At 39.5% G+C, this 19,251-nt stretch overlaps 1 protein-coding gene across 3 annotated transcripts in view; it reads left to right on the top strand.

Moving 5' to 3' along the window:
* CPED1 (cadherin like and PC-esterase domain containing 1) overlaps positions 1–19,251 on the top strand; it is a 148,416-nt gene continuing 129,165 nt past the window's right edge. Inside the window, exons 1-3 of one of the 3 annotated variants that reach the window (XM_005013138.6) lie at positions 1–181; positions 661–1,136; positions 11,403–11,589. In XM_005013138.6, the coding sequence (XP_005013195.4) occupies positions 885–1,136; positions 11,403–11,589 (439 nt within the window). In that variant the 5' untranslated portion in view covers positions 1–181; positions 661–884. The other 2 variants (XM_013093574.5, XM_005013137.6) reach the window with 2 other exon arrangements.

The raw sequence follows: 19,251 nt of genomic DNA, 5'->3' as shown, positions 1-19,251 counted from the left end.
TCCAGCCTTTATTTATATGAAATCTGTGGTCCAACTGGCTTCAGATGGCGTGTGTATGTGCGTGTGCCTGCCTTCTGAGTGTGTGAGACGAGCCGGGATCATGAGCCAGGGTTGTTCCAAGTGGTTTTAATCAGCAGCCCATTAGAGGGGAACGGGAAACTTCTAACAGGATAAGAGCTGAGTAAGTAAATGCAACTTTGAGCTTGCAGTCTGGACACAACAAATGCAAAGGAAAATTTTTGTAGTCTGTCAGTTTTCAGATAAATGATCACTTTTAGGCAGAGATTGGTGCATGCTGACAGGAAAGAGGCAATTTAAAAGGTCTGGACTGAAGGAAACTAAAAACAAAGTAGGAACTGAGAATGCAAGAGAGAAAAAACAGCAAACGATCGTTCACGAGGTTGGTACACTCTCTTACTCTCTTCAGATGTGGACAGAATGCTTTCAGCTTTAACCTCTTGATTTCTTGGATGCTGCTGTCTGGCTGAATAGCTCCTTTTGCAAGCTGGGACTGAGGATTTCTGCTCCTCACCTGTCTGCTACCAGGTCTCTCCTCCTGGGAGTGCGGTGTGGAAGGGCTTGTTACAGCTCCCTGCGAAGGACCCCATGGCATGCTGCTGTTCTTTCCTCCTCACTTTTATTTTTTATTTTTTTCCACAGGTTATTCCCATAAACCCCATGGGAGGATACCTTACAAGCCCATGCTCCTCTGGATCCTGTAACTTCTTGCCAGGCACCAAGAAAGGACTCAGCAGCAGAAATGGAGAAAGTCCTCACTAGTTTTGGATAAAGCCTGCCTTTCACTTTTTTTTTTTTTTTTTTAACTTGTGAGAACGTGGCTACTTCGAATGCATCTGCAATGTGGCAAAGGGTGAAGTGAGGCCATGGTTTGTGGGCAAGTCCCCAGGTGCCGCAGGCTTTGTCGCCCTCGCCCCTTCCTCCTGGCCTTAGTGGTGGCTGTCTGTCTGTTCTGCCAGACCCTGACTCCTCTCATGACCAGCAGCTTCCTTTCGGCAGTTGTTAATGGGATTTCTCCACACAAACTGAGTAAAACACAGCCAGGAAGATACAAGGAGGTCTCAGCAAGCAGCACTCGCTGCTTCTTCCCTGTCAGTGACACACAGGCAGTGAGAAAGGTAAGTCAGCTGGAGCAGAGTGCTGAGCAATAATTAGCGTGGTGAGGGATAGTGAGTCTGGCAGGATCATCTGAGTCCAGCTAAAAATATACTAAGCTCGAAAGTCTGAGGTCTGTGTACAAACAAATGAGTGATCTAATGACAGTGGCATATGTGCAAGCACATCTCCATTACCAGCTCCTCAGTGTGGTGTTGCTAACAGAGGAATCCTAAAATCTTTGACTGAAACATGGCATTACTCTGTGACTCCAGAGAGATTTCAGTTTGCTGCACAGGCCGTATGTTATTTTGGTTTTAGGAATAGGGTCAGAGGCTTTCCAGCACAGACACGTAAATCAAGAGGCAGTTGGGGTTTCAAGAACAGTGACTGAGGCTGTTATTAGCAGCAAGACTGCAGTTGCCCTGTATTAAAGTTATCTGCTGGTCAGTTTTGAACTGTGCTGAAGTTATGCTGAAAAGCTGAATTTAAGCGCATTAAAAAAAATAAAATAAAATAGTGTTTCTCACATTTTCAAATCACAGTATTTACTTTGGAATCTCTATCCCACAAATTTTACTCTGTCCTTAGGTTACCTGACATCGTGTTTGTTTTGCACAGGGTTCTTAGGATGGGTGTTAAAACCTAACAAATGCAGACACTGTTATTTTACTTGGAAAATGTTCCAGACTGAGGTAGTTATTTTCACTCTGGAATCTGTGATCAGCATTAGCACAAATGCTTCAGGTTTCCTTCAGTCCTATAGAGTGCTGCTAATAGTTCAGCAGAGCCCTCACTGTGAAATTATCATTTCACTGGCATTTTATGCATTACTGTATCACAGCTGTAAACATAAATCTGTGACATCACAGACTATGGACAGCTTCCACATAAAGCAGTTCAAGTTTCTAAAAATAAACAGTGATTTAGAAGGCTTCTTCTTTGATTGGGTAGGGTTCAGACTCTGAAAGGTCAGCAATATTGATTTTAGGAGAGCAGTTGTAAAGTGCATCTTCTGCAATCGAAAACAGATATGTGAAATAACTGGCATGCAAGGTTTAACCTTAAGTCTTTATATATATATATATATATATATATATAATGAAGGTCAGAGAGATCTTTCTTGTGAGTTGCAGAAATCTATTTTATACTGCATTTACCACGACTTTTTATTTTAATGACCCCTTAGTACACTAGGTATTCAGATTTGGGTTTGTTCAACAATGTGGCATGAAGAATTACAATTTACAGGGAAGTGAACACATCTGACAGTGTAGGTTGCACTGGCATACAACTTTTGACATAGTCCATTCCTTTTTACTTATTGTTATTGTCATGGCAATGAAAAATTAATATGTTAAATTCAGTTACCTAAGATCTCAAAGGGTTGGTAGAACAATGACAAACCTTTGCTTGTATGTTATTTGGCTGAAAATATCTGTAATTTCTACTTCCCCAGTTTGTCTGAAGAAGATGCAGATTGAACTTGGTGTGCTAGCTGTTTGAAATAAAAAGAAAGATTACGTTCACACAACATGCTGCACTTACTGCTCTCCAGCATGCATGGCTGAATGTGACTATCACACACATGCTGAACCTGTAGTACAGATTTAAATGCACATGTTAACCCTCATAGCTGTGTTTTCCAGGCCTGTGCTACTCTAACACATTCCTCTTCACATTCTGAAGACCACCCGCAGCTGGCTCCCTATTTGTCTTGAAAGTTTCCTCTAGAGCGTTATGAACAAAATGTCTTGCACATGTTGGGATGTTACTTTTAGCTGCTCACTGTTTCCAGAGAGTGCTCTGTTGGTTGTGTGGGCTGAATAACAATCTCAGGGAACAGAAAAGACAAACATCTCCAAAAATCTCTGTACTTTGTTTTGAGAGCACGCTTTTGAACTATGTGTTTTCGCCCACTGCTTTTGCAAATAGCTGAACTGTTATCTTGCTTGATTTTACTGGGTACCCAGTAACATTTAAGACAGATGTCATGGTTGAAACTTCTCACTGTTTTATTTTACAGTCATGTGGCCACCCACAGTAACTTGCCTGAAAACAAGTTTTCATTAAGGCCCTGGTTTAAATCTTCATCTATGAATCTAGAAAAATCCTTTAAAATATAGTCCAAAAATTATTCACACATGTTCTTATTCTATGAATACTCCAGAAAGTGAATTTATTTAAAAGAATATATTGTACAGGTAAACAGTGGCTTAAAGGAAGCACTGCAACATGTTTTACAAAGTGGAAGTTCACAGAAAAGTTTTAAGGAAAAGAAGAGCCTGCTGTAGATACTATTCCTTAAATAATATCCAGTGTTTTAGGGTTTTGAGATGAAGCATCTCACGTCACACCACAGGACCTCTTCAGACTGGGTAGGGCAGGTTCAGTTCTTGTTTCCTTCAGAGAAACAATCAGTATTGTGTTGAGGCTGCTGTGAGAATTTGGTTATGATTATTATTGCACATGCAAAATCTCCTTCCAAAGTTTGATAATATCTCCATTCAGGGTATGCATAGTACAATTGCCCAGAAAAAAAAGCAAAAAAAAAGCAAAAAAAAAAAGCAAAAAAAAAAAGCACCTTTCATGAGCAGGGAGGAAGAAAAGGTGAAGATTTAAAGAAGGGAAAGTTCCATGCAAGTGTGGAAAAAGCATGGTGCTGGAAATTGCCAAGTTGGTCTGCAAATGTGTCTTTAACGACATCCAAGATACCCTGGGATGGAGCCATTACTGTCAGGAACATAATGCAAGCTGCCTTTTATAAGTTGCAAAAATGCAGATTTCATTCCTAGCCTGTAAAGCCTGACAGAGCTCATGGTACTTCTCTCCCAGGTATTACACATTACAGGATTTTTAAAAGCTTCTTGAGAGCTGATCCTTTGGCCTTATTTTCTCACGAGCAGAGGTCAACATTTGCTAGTATAAAATTAAATTCTAATATCAGTAGCATGAAAAGTAGAATGTTTATTTCTGAATCTCTAGCAGTAAAGGTGTGAGAGAGAGCCATCACATGCAGCGCAAGCTGTCTTCAGGTTCTGCCAGCCACACTTACTTCTTGCACAAGGAAATATTTGCCAATGTATATAATAAGGAGGAGAGGTGGTGCTGTAGTATCTAAGCTGAAATTGGTATCAATATCATCAACAACAAAAGCCTAAACAAGCCCAGTGGGTAGGCTTGTATGGCACAGTACTGTGCCAGAAATACCTTTGGTACCAGACAGATGTAAAACCATTACACTCAAGTGATTTAGCTTTGCTTCATAGCCACTTCTGAGAAGAGCTAATTAGCTGGTCACAGCTGCATTTCCACTCTCTGAATTAATTCATCCGGAGCCAACTTAGGTGTCTCTGCACAGCAATGTGCTTTGCCTGGTTAGACATAGTACATCCACTATTGCAAGGAGGCAGTGTGACAGTATTGCACATCCTAGGCACTGTTTTGGCATACTAGCTGTGGCCAATATATAAAAAAGGAGATTTAAAATCTCAAATTTTAAGATGGGTCTCGAAGGAGATTATTTCATGGATATGCTTAAGAGCCTTTCCTCACATCCCCTGGCTATTTAGGGCCACCTGAGAAAAAGTAAATAAACTAGACAAGCAGCTGGTTATATGAGAATTTAATGAGTGGGTAAGGCTGGCATCTTAGGAAATGAAAGATAAGAGGAACAGTGAAAAAAGGCTGTCTTCATTTTCAAGGCCCTCAACTTATCCCTTATATAATAGATACATCCCCAGGAGGAGCTATAACGAGGTGAACAAAGATCAAGAAGAATAAGGAACTGATTTTACAGCTGAGCATTCTGAACTTATAGGGTAGGATATAATTTACTGGGAGTGGACAATATGAAAGATGCAGGGTAATAACAGCCTGGATGTGGCCATATCTCCAAGTTATTATGTAGAAAGAAAAAAAAAAAAAAAAAAAGGAAAAGATAAACATCACTGTTATCATGGTTTAGTAATAAACCCAAGATCTAGAGGAAGATATTGTTGTATGAGGTATCTATGTGGTAGAGTCAAAGACTGAAGAACTGAGAAATTATTACCAGAATTTGGACAGACAGAGTGGGATTATCCTCTTTTTCCTTGAGTGGTACTTTCTGTGGTCAGAGCCATTTAAACACAGAAATTTAAAAACAGATTTGATGAACTTAACCGTCTAAAGACATACATGTTTTTTTTTTTTTTTTTCCTATTGATTCTTGATGCTATATGCTTCAGATAGAATGCGCAGGAAAGGAAGGAGGGGAACAGGGGAACATCATGGAACAAGGCATGGGGAAATGAGGCCCTGGCTGGGGCAGATGTAGGAGGCAGAATAGGGGCCTATGGCTGTGAAATACTAGATCACATGAGATTGTGCATGGAGGAGCTGGTTTGTATTGGAGAAGAGAAAGGGAGATGAGTAGGGAAATGGAAATAAAGGAAGACAAGAATAAATGAAGCTGGGTGATAAAATGAGAAGGATGATTTCTGCTATTATGCAGAAATGGAGTAGGGTGAGAGCTCTGGATAGAAAAGACTGCATTATGCATAATGTTTGTTGATACATTTTAAATGTAAATTTAATCTTAAAAAATATATTTATTTTCTTTTTCACAAGAGAAAAAAGGAAGTGGAAAACTTGGCTACTATGAAACCTCAGTTAATAGAAAGCAATTGACAGATGGTCTGGTGTCATCAACTGCCTTCCTTGGAGTTTTACCACATTCACATTGCATCCTACGAAAGCAGAAGATTCCATCTTCCCCCCCCCCCCAATGTAAAATGCAAGAGGCACTGAGGAAACAGCTATTTTTACTGCACAGATAGCTCAAGATATTTTGGTAATAAAGGGCTCAGCTATTGTGATAGTAGTCAGGAAAGAGGGGCAGGGTGGAGACTCTTTACAGGAAGGGAGCTTTGAGAAGGATGCATTGGCAGCAAGTGGAGGGAGGGACATGGAGGACTTATGATTCATTGGAATCCTTTCCTTAAAAAATCATCTATCTTGATAAGATGGTAGGATTTGGCTCATCATTTGTTCCCAATACAAGATAGTTGGGACCAGGAGCTACATGCAATCATAAAGCAAAGGCATTTTTGAAAATTTAGTTCAGTACTTCTAGCCCAGAGTGCTGGCGATGGCTGTGCAAATAACTCCAGTTTTGCTCATGGATTTATGAAGTCATCAGAAAACAGCCATCAAAGTAGTGCTGATAATTTAGTCGCTTGTTCTGTATTTGCTCAGCAAACAATTGGAAGCAGAATTACATTCCAACTGTTTCATTCTACAACCCAGTCCTTTCTGATTAGGAAATCTAACAGAACTTAAAGCCAACACATTTAAATGTCCTCCAGAAAGTGAAACAGGAAATTAACTTCTCTGTGACTTCTTGATAAAGGAGCTATGTGCACTTCAAATACAACAGTAATATGAACGACTTACTATTTCTGTGAACTTTTGGGCAAACATGGAAAAGAATATAAAAGTCACATTTGGAATTAATAAAGGTCTGCACGGTCCTGTAAATGAACCACTTAGGGCATTAGAACCACATGCTAAGTTCTTATTATCATTAATGTTATATAATATTAGTATGGGAGTGCCTAGGAGTCCCAGTCACAGATTTTTTTGTAATTTTGTTGTGCTAGACAGTATTTAGCAGTGAAGGTGCCATTGCTGGCTAAACGGGATTTCAGGCAGTTCTCTGCCTGTGAATATCACCAATAATGCTGGTGTTGTTTATGTAAGACTGCTTCTGTTTCCCAGTATTTCTTTTACACTCCCCTTTCATATGCCAAGGGCTTTCAGTAGTTTGTGTATCTATTTTGCAGAAGCCCAGTATCCTTAGAAAGCAGTGTGTAAAAGTTGCAGTCAAATTATTTGAAGCTGTTGGACAAACTTCTGACAGCCTTGGCAAGCTTGGTGTAAAAGAGAGGCTGCCTGTAATTGACACAGGGACTAACACCACCAGAACTGGGTAGCTGAGAAGATGATTCACAGTTTTTTTAGTTCTTTCCTGAAAAAAAAAAGGTCAGGCAAACAAGCTTTGGGACATTATTTTAGGAAGAATTTTTTTTTTTTTTTTTTTTTTTTTTTCAGTTGAAGTGATGGTCAATGAAATTCTCTGGCAACTGTTCAAACTGTATATTTGCTTCCTTGCCAGGGAGAGACAATGCATCAATATTTATGGAATTATACAGTCTTCTTGGAATCTGAAAAAATGCCAAGGAACTATTTTTCTCCTCTCAGCTTGAAATATCTTTTCTACTTTCTAATTGGCCAAAACAACAACAGTAATTATATATTGTAGGATTTAATTACTGACCAAATTCTGGATTTTTGGAACAAACCAGAAATTCTGTAAAAAAGAGGACAGCTTCAGAGACTAATAAAATCTACTGTATCCTTATACAGTCACAACCTAGAATTGGAAAAACTGGTTAAAGGAACTTGTCAAAACATTTTCTCTTTAACAAAGAACTTCACAGCCATGCGGAACTTGCAGGTAGACGACAGAATTAACAAGTACAACTCAGATAGTGGATGTCTATTTTCAGTCAGACAAAGACAGTTACGTAATTTTGAGCTTTCATGTTATGTAAACTGAGCTGTTGATCTACTTTTTTAAGACCTCAGAGCCTCAGAGGAATATATATTTGATTAGAGTTTTTAAAAGTACACAATACACTTGATGGAGCTCAGTTTGCTTTCTTCTGTGTTTTTTTTTTTTTTTTTTTTTTTTTGGGTCATGCTATAAACAGGAATCAAAAGTATGATTTTTTTTTTTTTTGGGTGCATTTTTATTCACTTTTGAGTCCATCATGATTTTTTAGACCAGGTTGCTAAGTCTGTGGATCATCTGTGTAACAGCCAATTGCACTAAAATGGGATCAGTGACGCAGTTAATGGCAATGACTTGCAAGCTTTAAGAGCAGGTATATCATGTCAAAGCTGACAGAGACCTCATCCTATATCATATGGGACTTCTCAGCTTTGTTACAAAGCCTCATTAATTTCAGTGGAGACAGCCTCACTATTCCCTAGGTAAGACGTGGACCACAGATGTTCTTCAACAATCCTTTTCACATAGGTATATTGAATCTATAATAAACTGAGCTGCCAACAAATAGCCTGAAATTTGAAATTGAAGAAGAGGAAAAATGGTCTGGGTATGAAAACATTTGTCCATTTAACACTTAAATATTCAAAATGTTATTGATCCTTTTGATCTTTTGTGTGTGTGTGTGTGCGTAAGCCTGCTGTACATTAAAGTTATAGGAATGTCAGAAAAAATCAGGACCATAAAATGTCAAAATATGTGAACAGCTCATTTTCCTCTGTTGCACCCTACTTCTTTTATACCAGCTCTTCCCAGACTGCCTTTTTATGATTGAGAAACATCTTATAAAAAACAGCAGACTCTTTAAGTGTAGAAACATGACTGTTATTGCTATAATATTGGAAATTCTGAAATACATCTAGTAGTAACTAGATCAGCATGGCTGGTTGTGTAAGGCATTTTATGTAGAGCTTTGGAAGAAATTATGGAATCACTTGCTATAGTGATCAAGTAGGCCAGAACGTTTTTAATTCTGTGTAGCTAACAGGGAACTGAAACAAAGATAAAGAAAACCCAACCTACCTTGCAGTGGCTTGGCAAGAAAACAGAGAAGATACTGCATCTTGTAACCTGAACTGCAAATAGCTCTGAAAGGAAAGGGAAATAAATTTGGCAACACTATATATATATGGATCTCAAGTATGGACCATAAAAGGTGCTACTTCAAATTATTTAGTAGCACCAGATTAGACTTCAGGTCAAGCTGTTAAATTTAGGACCCCGAGTTGTCTCAGTGTCCCAAAGATCCCATTATCGTTTTTTGGAAAGTGAGCAGATAAAAGTGATTAATTGCTTGGTCAGTGCCTGGACAGCAGGAGCTGAGGTTCAGGAGAGCCTGTCCACAGCCAGGCCTGCCCTTTCCTCCTAGATGGGCATTTCTCCTAGACCAGTGTGGTGGTTTTACTCAGGTGGGCAGCTGAGCTCCACCACAACCACCCATCCTCAAAGGGAAATTGAGAGAAAATACTATAGAAAAGAGCTCAAGGGTTGAGATAAGGACAGGGAGATTTCTCAACAATTATTGTGATGGGCAAAACAGACTCAGTGTAGAAGATTAGTGAAATTAATTGCCTATTACTAAGAAGCAAAGAAGCGAGAAACAAAAGAAACTAAAACCACCTTTCCCTCATCCACCCTCTTCTACCTCTTCCCCCCAAGTGCTGCAGGGACACTTGGGGGGAAGAAAGATAAAGTAGGTTTAGTTATCGGAGAGCAGAGGAACACTAAAGAAGGATGTGAAGCTGCTAATCACAAGAAAAAAATAACACAGGTTTCTGGGGAGAAGAGAAGCTTCTTGTGAGAGAGCATCAGGTCCTGCCAAGGCCTGGTCCAGGAGGCGTGTGCTGTGAGGAAGCAGCCATGCTGGGGCAGAACTTGCGGGACCATCACTTGCAGGTGAAAATAAAATGATTATGGGGCACTCAAGATAGAAGCTATTACCCTTTGTTTTAAGCAGGATGCTTAAGGAGTGACATTGCAAAAGGCTTTGCTTTTGCAGACAGGTATATTTTGGCAGCAGCTTTTATCAGCTGCACACACATGCACATACACACACAAAGTGTTAAAACTGGATGTGAAAGAGGGGTGCACACACAGTGCAGCAAAGTCCAAGGTGGGACTCGTGCCAGAGAGCAAACACCCTCAGCTGCACAGGGAAGGATGTCAGCAGGACAAGCAGCGATTGCAAGTCAAAAGCCAGACACGAATGTGTCCTGGGCTGCAGTCCCTCAGTGCTTCTCACGTGTCCTTGGTTCACCCTGCAATACTGGCCATTGCAACACACGTGGGATGGAAAATTGGATTTGCTTGCAAAGAGAGCTGGAGGTGTCTCTTTTCACTGATTTTCTTCCATGATATGAGTGAAATGGAAAGTGGGAAACATCTGGCTGAACAGCCTGTAATGTTATGCAGCAGCATTGCTCTGGACAAGGCAGAGGCAGGGAAAGAGGCAGTGCTGGAGGGGAGGGGCAGAGCAAGGGCTGGATTTAGGAACAGAGAGGGAGGGAGGAGAGCAGGGAAATGGAGAGGAACGGCTGCCAGCAGCTGCTGGAGTTACTCGAGGGGCAGGAAGGAGACAAGATAAGAGGAGAGGGGGGAGGGGTGAAAGTGGGAGAGAAGTAAGTGAAACAGGCTGAGGTGGGGAAAGGGCACTCAGAGCCTAACACTAGCTTACTGCAGGACTGGTGTGTTTTAAAAGTACTTCAAGGGCAGGGAGGACATCTGACCAGGTTACATAATGTAATTCCTGTGACTTCACCATGTACTATTTGTGCTTCTTCCGACCAGCATGTGATCAGCATTTGTTTGAATATCCCAATGACTAAAGTAGTTTTGGATTGCACATTTAGCAACTGTATGTAGAAGACTCTGACAGTGTTGTATCTAGATAATTTTCAGGGTCCCCTCGTCAGTTATACAGATCCTTTCAACAAGGGATATTTGTTCTGGAACACAAACAGAAATAGCATTAGGATTTCAGGAGTCTAAAATAGTTTGTACCCCTCACTGTCATGGAGCAGCTTTCACTTTAGCCAGGTGTAACTTAAAACTGCATCCTGTAGTTGGTGACCAGATGACTGAGACAGTGACTTTAATACTAGATCCCAGGCCTATAAAGAAAATGGACACATCTTGAATGGCATTTGTTTATGTCAAAACATCTGTCTCTTTCTTTTTTTTTTTTGCAGTGTGATCTTCTGTGCAAAAATGGTGGTGCCTTGTTTGTGTAACAATTCCTATGTCCAGTGACAAGCTTACTAAAATCAGAAGGCATGGAATGACTTTGTTTTTGAAGCAGACACTGCTGACTACTGCTAGTTTGAAATTATTGAACTTGCCAATAACTAACTTATCATCCTGAATTAAATCCTTTAAATGCTGGCATGTTTCAATCCTAAAGGCAAATACTTTTCACCAAAAGAAAATCTTGTTTGTTAATGGTGGTTTTATCGCAAAAGAATAGCTATACAATTCCAGATATTAGTGACCCGTTTTCCACATGGAGCATCCTGTTTTTATGCCTTATTTAAGGAAAAAATCCCTTATTATACAAGAAATACTTTCCCAAATGTCATTGTAAGTTGATAATATCTTTCTGAGTAAAATAACGACTATGTATTATGCTCCTGAAAAGTGTCCTATCTTATGACCACTGTCTTTGCATTGTTTACTGTAGATTGAAGACTCCATTCTCCAGTACTTTGGAAGCCGTACGAGAAGAGCAATTCTGTATGCACCTCCTGCCCATAGTAAAACAGAGCGTCAGCTTTGTGAACACATCCTGAAAAAGCATGGATATGCAGTCACAGTCCTTGAGAACAGGAGACTGATGGAAGATCTGAGACATGAGGGCCCTTACCACAGTAAGAATAAGTTGACTTAATTAATGCATTAATTACTAATTGTTAGCAATCAATCCAGTGTTCTTCCACAGAGATAAAGTTTACACATTCTCAGTATGAGTAAGGATACAAACCATGGTCAAACCCTGCCCAGTTATGCCACTAGTTTTTCATGATTAAGTGATTCTTGCATTAGAAACTTCCTTCTACAAAGATTCATAAGTAATTGAACATAGTCTTGAGAACCAAGTCAGATCACTTCAGTTCATGATGAGTTCACACACTGACTTCATCAATATAATAGCCTAGTGATTTTTGGTGGAGCATTTCATGATACAACAAATATTTGCTTCTTTCTCATTTTCTCCCTTAAAGAAAAGCTGCATGCATGAAGGCACTCTTTTTCATTATGTAATAGCTTATTAAACAGCACAATACAGAAGTACCTTTTGCACTTGCAGTGGATTCTGATGGAAGTTACTGCTTGTTTTTAGTTCCTGTTAAAATTTGATCTATAGTCAAAAGGCTTGAATTCAGGAAGCCTGATCTCTTGCACAAGGGACTGTAGCTTTGTGGTGTAGACCTGTAGAGTGCCTAACAGAGGAGCTTTGGGCACCAGTTATATTTGTTGACCATGTTAAAGTGGTCTTGGACACCTTAGAGGTGTGAACTGAAACTGTGATCTCACTTTAATATTATGTTGGAAGTCAATCTTGGAACTGGGAGGCTTTGAAAAATGTATGCTGGTCACCAGTCCATCAGCAGAAGAGTGCGTTTGGTTATTTCTCATGCTACAAGGAGTGTCGTTTGTATCATTCAGACTTGCAATAACTTCCTGGGACTACCAGAGAGATCAGTTTTGCTTTGTGCTTTAACCAGTCCAAATAGTTTAATAGATGAAAAAAGTACTTATTCAGCATGTTTTAGGCTACTCAAAATTCCACCACAAATTTCAACTGTCTTCAAGAAACTTTCTTGAAAATGAGATACATGCAGTTTTCTTGGCAGGCTGTACCAAGTACTAATAAATTTTCTGCACCTTGCTGTCTTCTATTTTAATCTCTTTTCAAAGGCACCTTTTAGTTACTCCATGCCTTGTGTACTTTCCATCTCAGAGTGACAGGACACAGCAGGTCTGCAGGCTTTGCTAATGTCAAATGGGCCACAGAGACTAGGCAGCATCTCTGGGGACAATGTGTATTTCACCATCTGTGTGAAATACTTCTGTTTCAAATGGCCAAGGAAGTGGGTATGCCAGGCTCATCTGGGCCTCGGAAAAAAATCACTGTACTAAATTTTGCTACAGTGATCAACTCAGGTTCAGGTTCTGCAACACAGTTTTTTACCCTGCAAACAGTGCCTCTGCAGAATTGAACTTAGTTGTGGGTATTTATATTTTATAGTCTACCTAGTGTCAGTACTTCCTGTAGTATTTTTCCAGTAATTACAAAAAAAAAAAAAAAAAAAAAAGATTTTAGGTATTTTCCAGAACTTCCTACAGCTTTCAGCAGAAGTCAGATGTATTGGAAAAAAGTCAGATGCTTTCCAGCTTAAGACAAAGAGTAATGGAATTTACTAATTCCATTTCATGGCAACATAGGTCTGCTTTTAATTTTTCCCTGTTATGTAAGTGCCTTGCTTTAAAGTTATGTTTGAAAAACACAAGTAAGTAAAAGAACATGACTACATACTGAACCGATGATCTTTTCTCAGAATTGAACAAGTTATGCTTGAGTTATTTTTTTTTTGCCAGTAAATGAAGGGTTTTACTGTTCTGGATGGGATAGTACTTGGTAAACCATGTTTTGGAGAAGGGTATTTTGAGCTATGCTTTATCATAACATTTTCCTAATAGGAGTGCTATAATTTATTTAAAACGTGCTCCTTGGAACCTCTCTTAAAAAGATACAGATAATGGACTGAGAAACACAGATCATGAGCATTATAAAAAATCTATAAAAGCTCATTCCTTCTTACTTGGTATTATTTTGCAGCTCTACCTGGTGCTTTTATTTCTGTGCAGTTTCAGTGCAGTCCATCTTACTCACGTATTTTGAAAGTTCAGTCTGATTTTGAAAGGGTTTTCTTGTTTAGAATGGCTGTGAGCCAAGAGTCTAGCTGAAGTCATATATGGAAAAAAAATTCCCTGCAAAACATTCCTAACTTTTTTGTGCTGGCCTACTGTTCATTCTGGGACCAGTTCTGCTCCTGTTTGAAACCAAAGTGTGACAGCTCTGCACACTGATCTTCCAGAGAGAACCTCCACACTGTTTTGAGTTTAATACTGCTGGATGGAAACATCAGGGGAATAGTTTTCTTCAGTGGATTTTTGTTTGTTTGTTTGTTTGTTTCAGACCAACCAAAACATTTTGAGATTTGAGATTTGGTAACTGGCGGGTTGTTGGCTAAAAAGGAAAAGCATACCTTTTTTTTTTTTTTTTTTTTTTTTTTCCAGGCAAAGAGACTGTGGTTTATGGGTTTCCTATGAAAAATCTGTATAGACATTTTCTGCAGTCAAGTACAACTTACTCAGACCCCTCATTTTCACTGAAAAATACTTTTGTCAGTAAATTCTTAAGCAGCTTTGCATGAGTAAAAAGTAGCTGTGCTTTCCCTGTTCCTTTCCAGTTAAACCCACACGGACGGAAAAGCCCATGGACTGATGATATCTGTGCCTGCTCTGAGCTTCTTTCAGTCTTCCTTTTGTGGCAACCATAAATGAGCTGGTTTTGCTGTAAGGTTTAACACATCTCAGTCTGCTGCTGGGATGGAGATAGGAAGATGCTACTGTTTTGGTAGCAGATGATGGGACAGTCAAATTTTGGAGGAAGCAGGGACTGGTACCTTGGGCATGCAACTGCTGCTGTGGTAGATCTGTTTAGGCATGGTGAGTATCCCCAGTATCTGCAATAACTTCATAGCAGAGCAGGCAGTTCAAATGCTGTTGGATAATAGTTGATTATAAAGATACCAGGTTGTATAGGCAGGTGTGTTTCATGTTGTGCTTCTTCCTTCCTCTTCCTTTCCTAAAATACGAGAATCTGCTCATACAGGCAAAGCCTCTGGAACAGGTTCTGCTTTTTCCACAGCCTCGGAGGGGGGTTGAAACTGGTGTCATGCAGCCTCACAGAAAAGGATAGTTGAGAATCAGAAGAAAGAGTGAGAAATCCCCACACCTCTGGGCTTTCTCCTTAGGAGGTTGGCCTGCCTTCCCTCAGCCCAGAACAGAGTGGTTTTGTTCTATTAGAGGTGAGCGGGATGGGCCACCTGGGTTCAGAGCACACTTGGGTTCTCCCAGAGTAGTTAATGCTAGAAAAGAACCTTCCAAATATTTTCCGGAGTCTTCTTTTCTGTCCTCCCATCCTAAGAAGGTCTCATCTCTGAGGCCACAGAAAAAAAGAAAAAAAAAAGGGTCTGTGGGTCCCTCTGGCTCTGTGATGCTCTGCCAACATTTTCACAGTGTTTTTCCCAAGGAAAATTTTATTTCAGAAATTTGTGGTACCGAAATGCCTTTCTGCCTTCCAAAAATAATGTTCCATAATTGCTGACTGCTGTCTGAATCTTTCCTGAGCGCCATACTTTCCTCACGTGACATCTAAGAAATAAAAGAAAGAAAGAAATGAACTACTTATATTTTTCTTTCTGGAGCTGTCAGAATTTCTGTCCTCTGCTCCATATGCCTGACTTTTTCATCAGTGGTGACCCTCCCTTATAGGCATCTACTTCATTTCTCAATTCTTCACCTTTACTAATAGTTATGCAAAGCTCAGAAAACTTCAGGCTCTGAAAAAACATGTGCAGCTGTATGCTGCAAAGATGTCCAGCCAGTTTTAAATTCATTCGGCAATAACATACAATATTCTGTTGTTACAGCGAGCCTTTGGAACTGAAAAGATCCTGCACAGCCTTGATGATAGCTGGCCATGGGAAAAAACACACCTATTCAGGCTGCTGGAAAACTGAGTGCAGTGTAACACTATCTACTCCCTGCTACAGTAGAGTTTTAATTTTAATAATTTGGTGAAAGTTTGTGCAATTGCAGTGGATAACTTAAAAAAAAAAAGATAAAACAAAATATCATAAACCATTTCCATAGTATTGATTTTACGTTATTTCCTATTTTTAGAATACTACAGCGAACTCTTTGAGCTTTACTAAGGCTTCTATTTGCAAGTTGAGTGACATCCAGCAAAGATGAAATTTTAGCCAAACTGTTACGAAGATTGTTATAGTACACATATTGATTTGTTTTTGTTTTCTGATTTATTGTTCCGTAAGGTAACCCATCTTAGCTTTGGTCAATATTTGCCTCCTGGGTCAATAATTCTTGATATTTATTTCAGCTGAAATCAATACCAACTTCATGTCACATTCATTCATACGAGATTGTTTGGTGTAGATCATATACTATCCATATCCCAAAACTTACATATATTGCAAAGTGTATTGGATCTGAGGTTATTTCCTCTTTCCTGACTCTATCAGTATGATTGCATTGAACTCTGTTCTGTTTTTTTTGCCATTTTAAGAGCATGCTGTGTTTACTTGGCTGTGTAAATTAAGCCATGCTTCCAGCCACTGACTATGAGGATGATCTGTCTTTTTGCAGATGTTGTGGGAGCAGTGCTTGGGTGGAGCCGCTCAGGAAGGGACGAGTGAGGCAACAGACCAGTGTGTGCCAATGCAAGTGAATCTTGGCCCTTCCCTTTATGTGCTAGGGTCAAGAGATCTGTCTGGCATTTAAGGTGGCATCCCTTAGCATTACTTAGATATTACAGCAAGTAGAGCATAAAGCATCATTGCTAAAACAGCCCCAATATGTTCAGACATAACTCGTTCTGCTATAAAATGCTGATTTGAGGATTGATGAATTGTTCCAGCGGGTATGGTTTCTGCTGCCTCCATCCTTGGCCCTCTGCAAAGCACTCTCGTGCTTCCTTGCACCCACTGCTTGCTCCTTGTAAAAGCTGCTGTGGAAAAGCATCAGGAAGCATGAGCCAGCAGGAGCAGGCACAGATGTGCAGGAGATGTGGAGTGCTGCTAGCTGTGGGTTTCTGACTCTCTCTGGATGGTGCATGGCTGGAGAAGCAGTTGGGGACAGATGAAAGAAAATTCTGCCTTGATTCTATGAAAAAGCGTTTTTCCAAATCTGTCATCTTTTTTTTTTTTTCATTTTGTTTTGTTGAGTGCCCTTTGGAAAATTTGCTCTTTAAAGAAAATCTGCATTTTCCACAGGAAGAAAATGTGTTTGTCCACTTCTATTCACACTAGGCCTAAGAGACAGAGAAGCATTACCACACCAGCATTAGAGAAGCAGAAACAAGGTTAAAAGCCATATAAGTCACTGTCAGAACTAGGAAGAAAATACATGCTTCTTGATGTATATTTTTATGTTTTTGCTTTAGCATACATGTATTGTATCACCTCTAGTACTCCTCACTGCTCATACATTTGACCGGAGGCCAAATCATCAGAAGAAACAGCTGAATTGTTGACATCTGGCCAGCAGCAAGGTAGGAACCTGTAGAAGTGCTACTTCATAAGTGCACCCAGCAATACTTTCCTCAGGGCTGCTAATTAGTCTAGAGAATAAACTACAGCCATGGGCTTCAGAGGCCCTTACGACCATGTCTGGTGACTGTCAGACATTCACTTTTCATTTTCCAGGACTTACTATATTAGCAAATGTAGTGAGAATTAGAGGAGGGGTTAGAGACAGGAGGACACAGAAATGTTCTTTAAGTGAGTATGAAGACTGAGACAACTGGCGGAACATATTTGTTAACAAAAAAGTTAAAAAGGCTGCTTCTAAGGAAAAAAAAAAAAAAAAAAGAATCTGTACTTTGTGTCCATAGTAAATAGGTCATAAAGTAATAAAACAACTGAAAATAGTTTAGATACTAGGAAGGCTTTTTTTTGGGGGGGGGGAGGGGGAGGGTAAAGCTAGTGAAGTAATCACGTGCATTCCGTGGAGCTGTGGAGCATCAATTCTTAAAGGTTTAAAAAATAACTAAGGAGATTTTATTGGGTCAAGTGTGTTCCCTTGTGGGGTAACAAGATGGACTCATAGACCTCTTGAAGCTTATTGACTAGCCATAATAAAATGGTAAACCAGGTGGAGAGATTCCAAGTACAAATCACCTGTGACTCAGGGCTTTAACTGAGGAACAAGAAACATGCAATTTGCAGCATTTTCTTCTGCATCTTCTTAAAATGCAAAATTTCTTGAAAGAAAGAAAGAAAGAAGAAAAGGAAGGGAGGAAGGGAGGAAGGGAGGAAGGGAGGAAGGGAGGAAGGGAGGAAGGGAGGAAGGAAGGAAGGAAGGAAGGAAGGAAGGAAGGAAGGAAGGAAGGAAGGAAGGAAGGAAGGAAGGGAGGGAGGGAGGAAGGGAAGGGAGGGAGGGAGGGAGGGAGGAAAAGAGAAAGGAAGGAAGAAAGGAAGGAAGGAAAGAGGGAAGAAAAAATGAAAGAAAGGAAGAAAGGGAAGTCTATGAGAAAACATTCCTGAAAGGAGTGGAGAAAAGGGAAGGGACCAAAATTAGTGGTGCATGTAGTTAGGCCAGCTAAAGTTGGAGAACGTAGAAAGCAAATGACATATTCTGAAATAGAAATAATTTTCATGGGTTGGTACGTAAAAGACAGTCCTAAGAGAACCAAATTTCCTCAAGCGAGTGGTTATCTGTGGAGTTTGAAATATATTAACAGGAATAGCTAGCATTAGTTCTAACTTCGATTTCATTTTTTACTTTTAATTGTTCAGAGTTAGTAACAAATAAGATTTGCTGTTTTCTACAGCCTCAGACAAGTTTCCATGAAATCCAACTAACTTTAGCAAACAATTATAAAGAGTAAAGGCCTCAAGGAAAATTGCTGGTGTATTCTGTAAACATCTGGTTGCCATTTTCAATTACAAGGACCAACCCACTGAAGGAAGCAGTTTAGTTTTTTTGGAACAGAAATGAGACACTGGGGTTTTTGTTCTTTTTCATAGTGGAGAGTAAAGGAAATGTCAGGAATAGAGAGGTCACTAGATGCTCAGCTTTATAAATACAAAAGTCTCTGAGAAAATTAAAGTAAATTGAAATCAGGTTCTGAAAGTGTAAACAATCCTGTGGAGGTAAGGTTAAATAAGCAGGACTCGAGATCCTAGCATGCCAGCAAAAGCACAAGATCATTCCATCATAAATAGGCCATTTAAAATATTGTGCAAAATAATAATGGTGAGGCTAGCCACAGAAGTATGTTGTGAGTTAAAATACAAATACATGCATATATACATATGCATATCTAGCAGATATAATTGCTTTTCCAAAAATCATTTTGGTTAACTCTCGGTACAAGTATACAGTATACAAATCAGTTGGGTTCTTAATGCAAAATATATGTCATGTGAGTCCTGCACAAGGTTTTGACAAGTAAAACATACATTTCAGAGGCATTCTTTCTGTATGTTGTTAGGCAAGGAATTCCTTAAACAAGCAAAATACTTAGAAATGTGGTGATCCTCAGAGCATACTGAATTACTAGCATACTTAACGTTTGTTAAATTTGTTCTGCTTCCTTAAAATGATACTTCATATAGTTTTAGGGAAAAAAAAATGTATACCAGAAACATGCACTGTCTTGATCACTTTTTAATTTTGCTTTTTGAAATTAAGCCTGGCTATTTGCTACGCAGTTGAAA

Source organism: Anas platyrhynchos, chromosome 1 (genome assembly GCF_047663525.1).
Source record: "Anas platyrhynchos isolate ZD024472 breed Pekin duck chromosome 1, IASCAAS_PekinDuck_T2T, whole genome shotgun sequence".
Taxonomy (NCBI): domain Eukaryota; kingdom Metazoa; phylum Chordata; class Aves; order Anseriformes; family Anatidae; genus Anas; species Anas platyrhynchos.
This window is presented reverse-complemented; position numbering and strand designations above follow the sequence as displayed.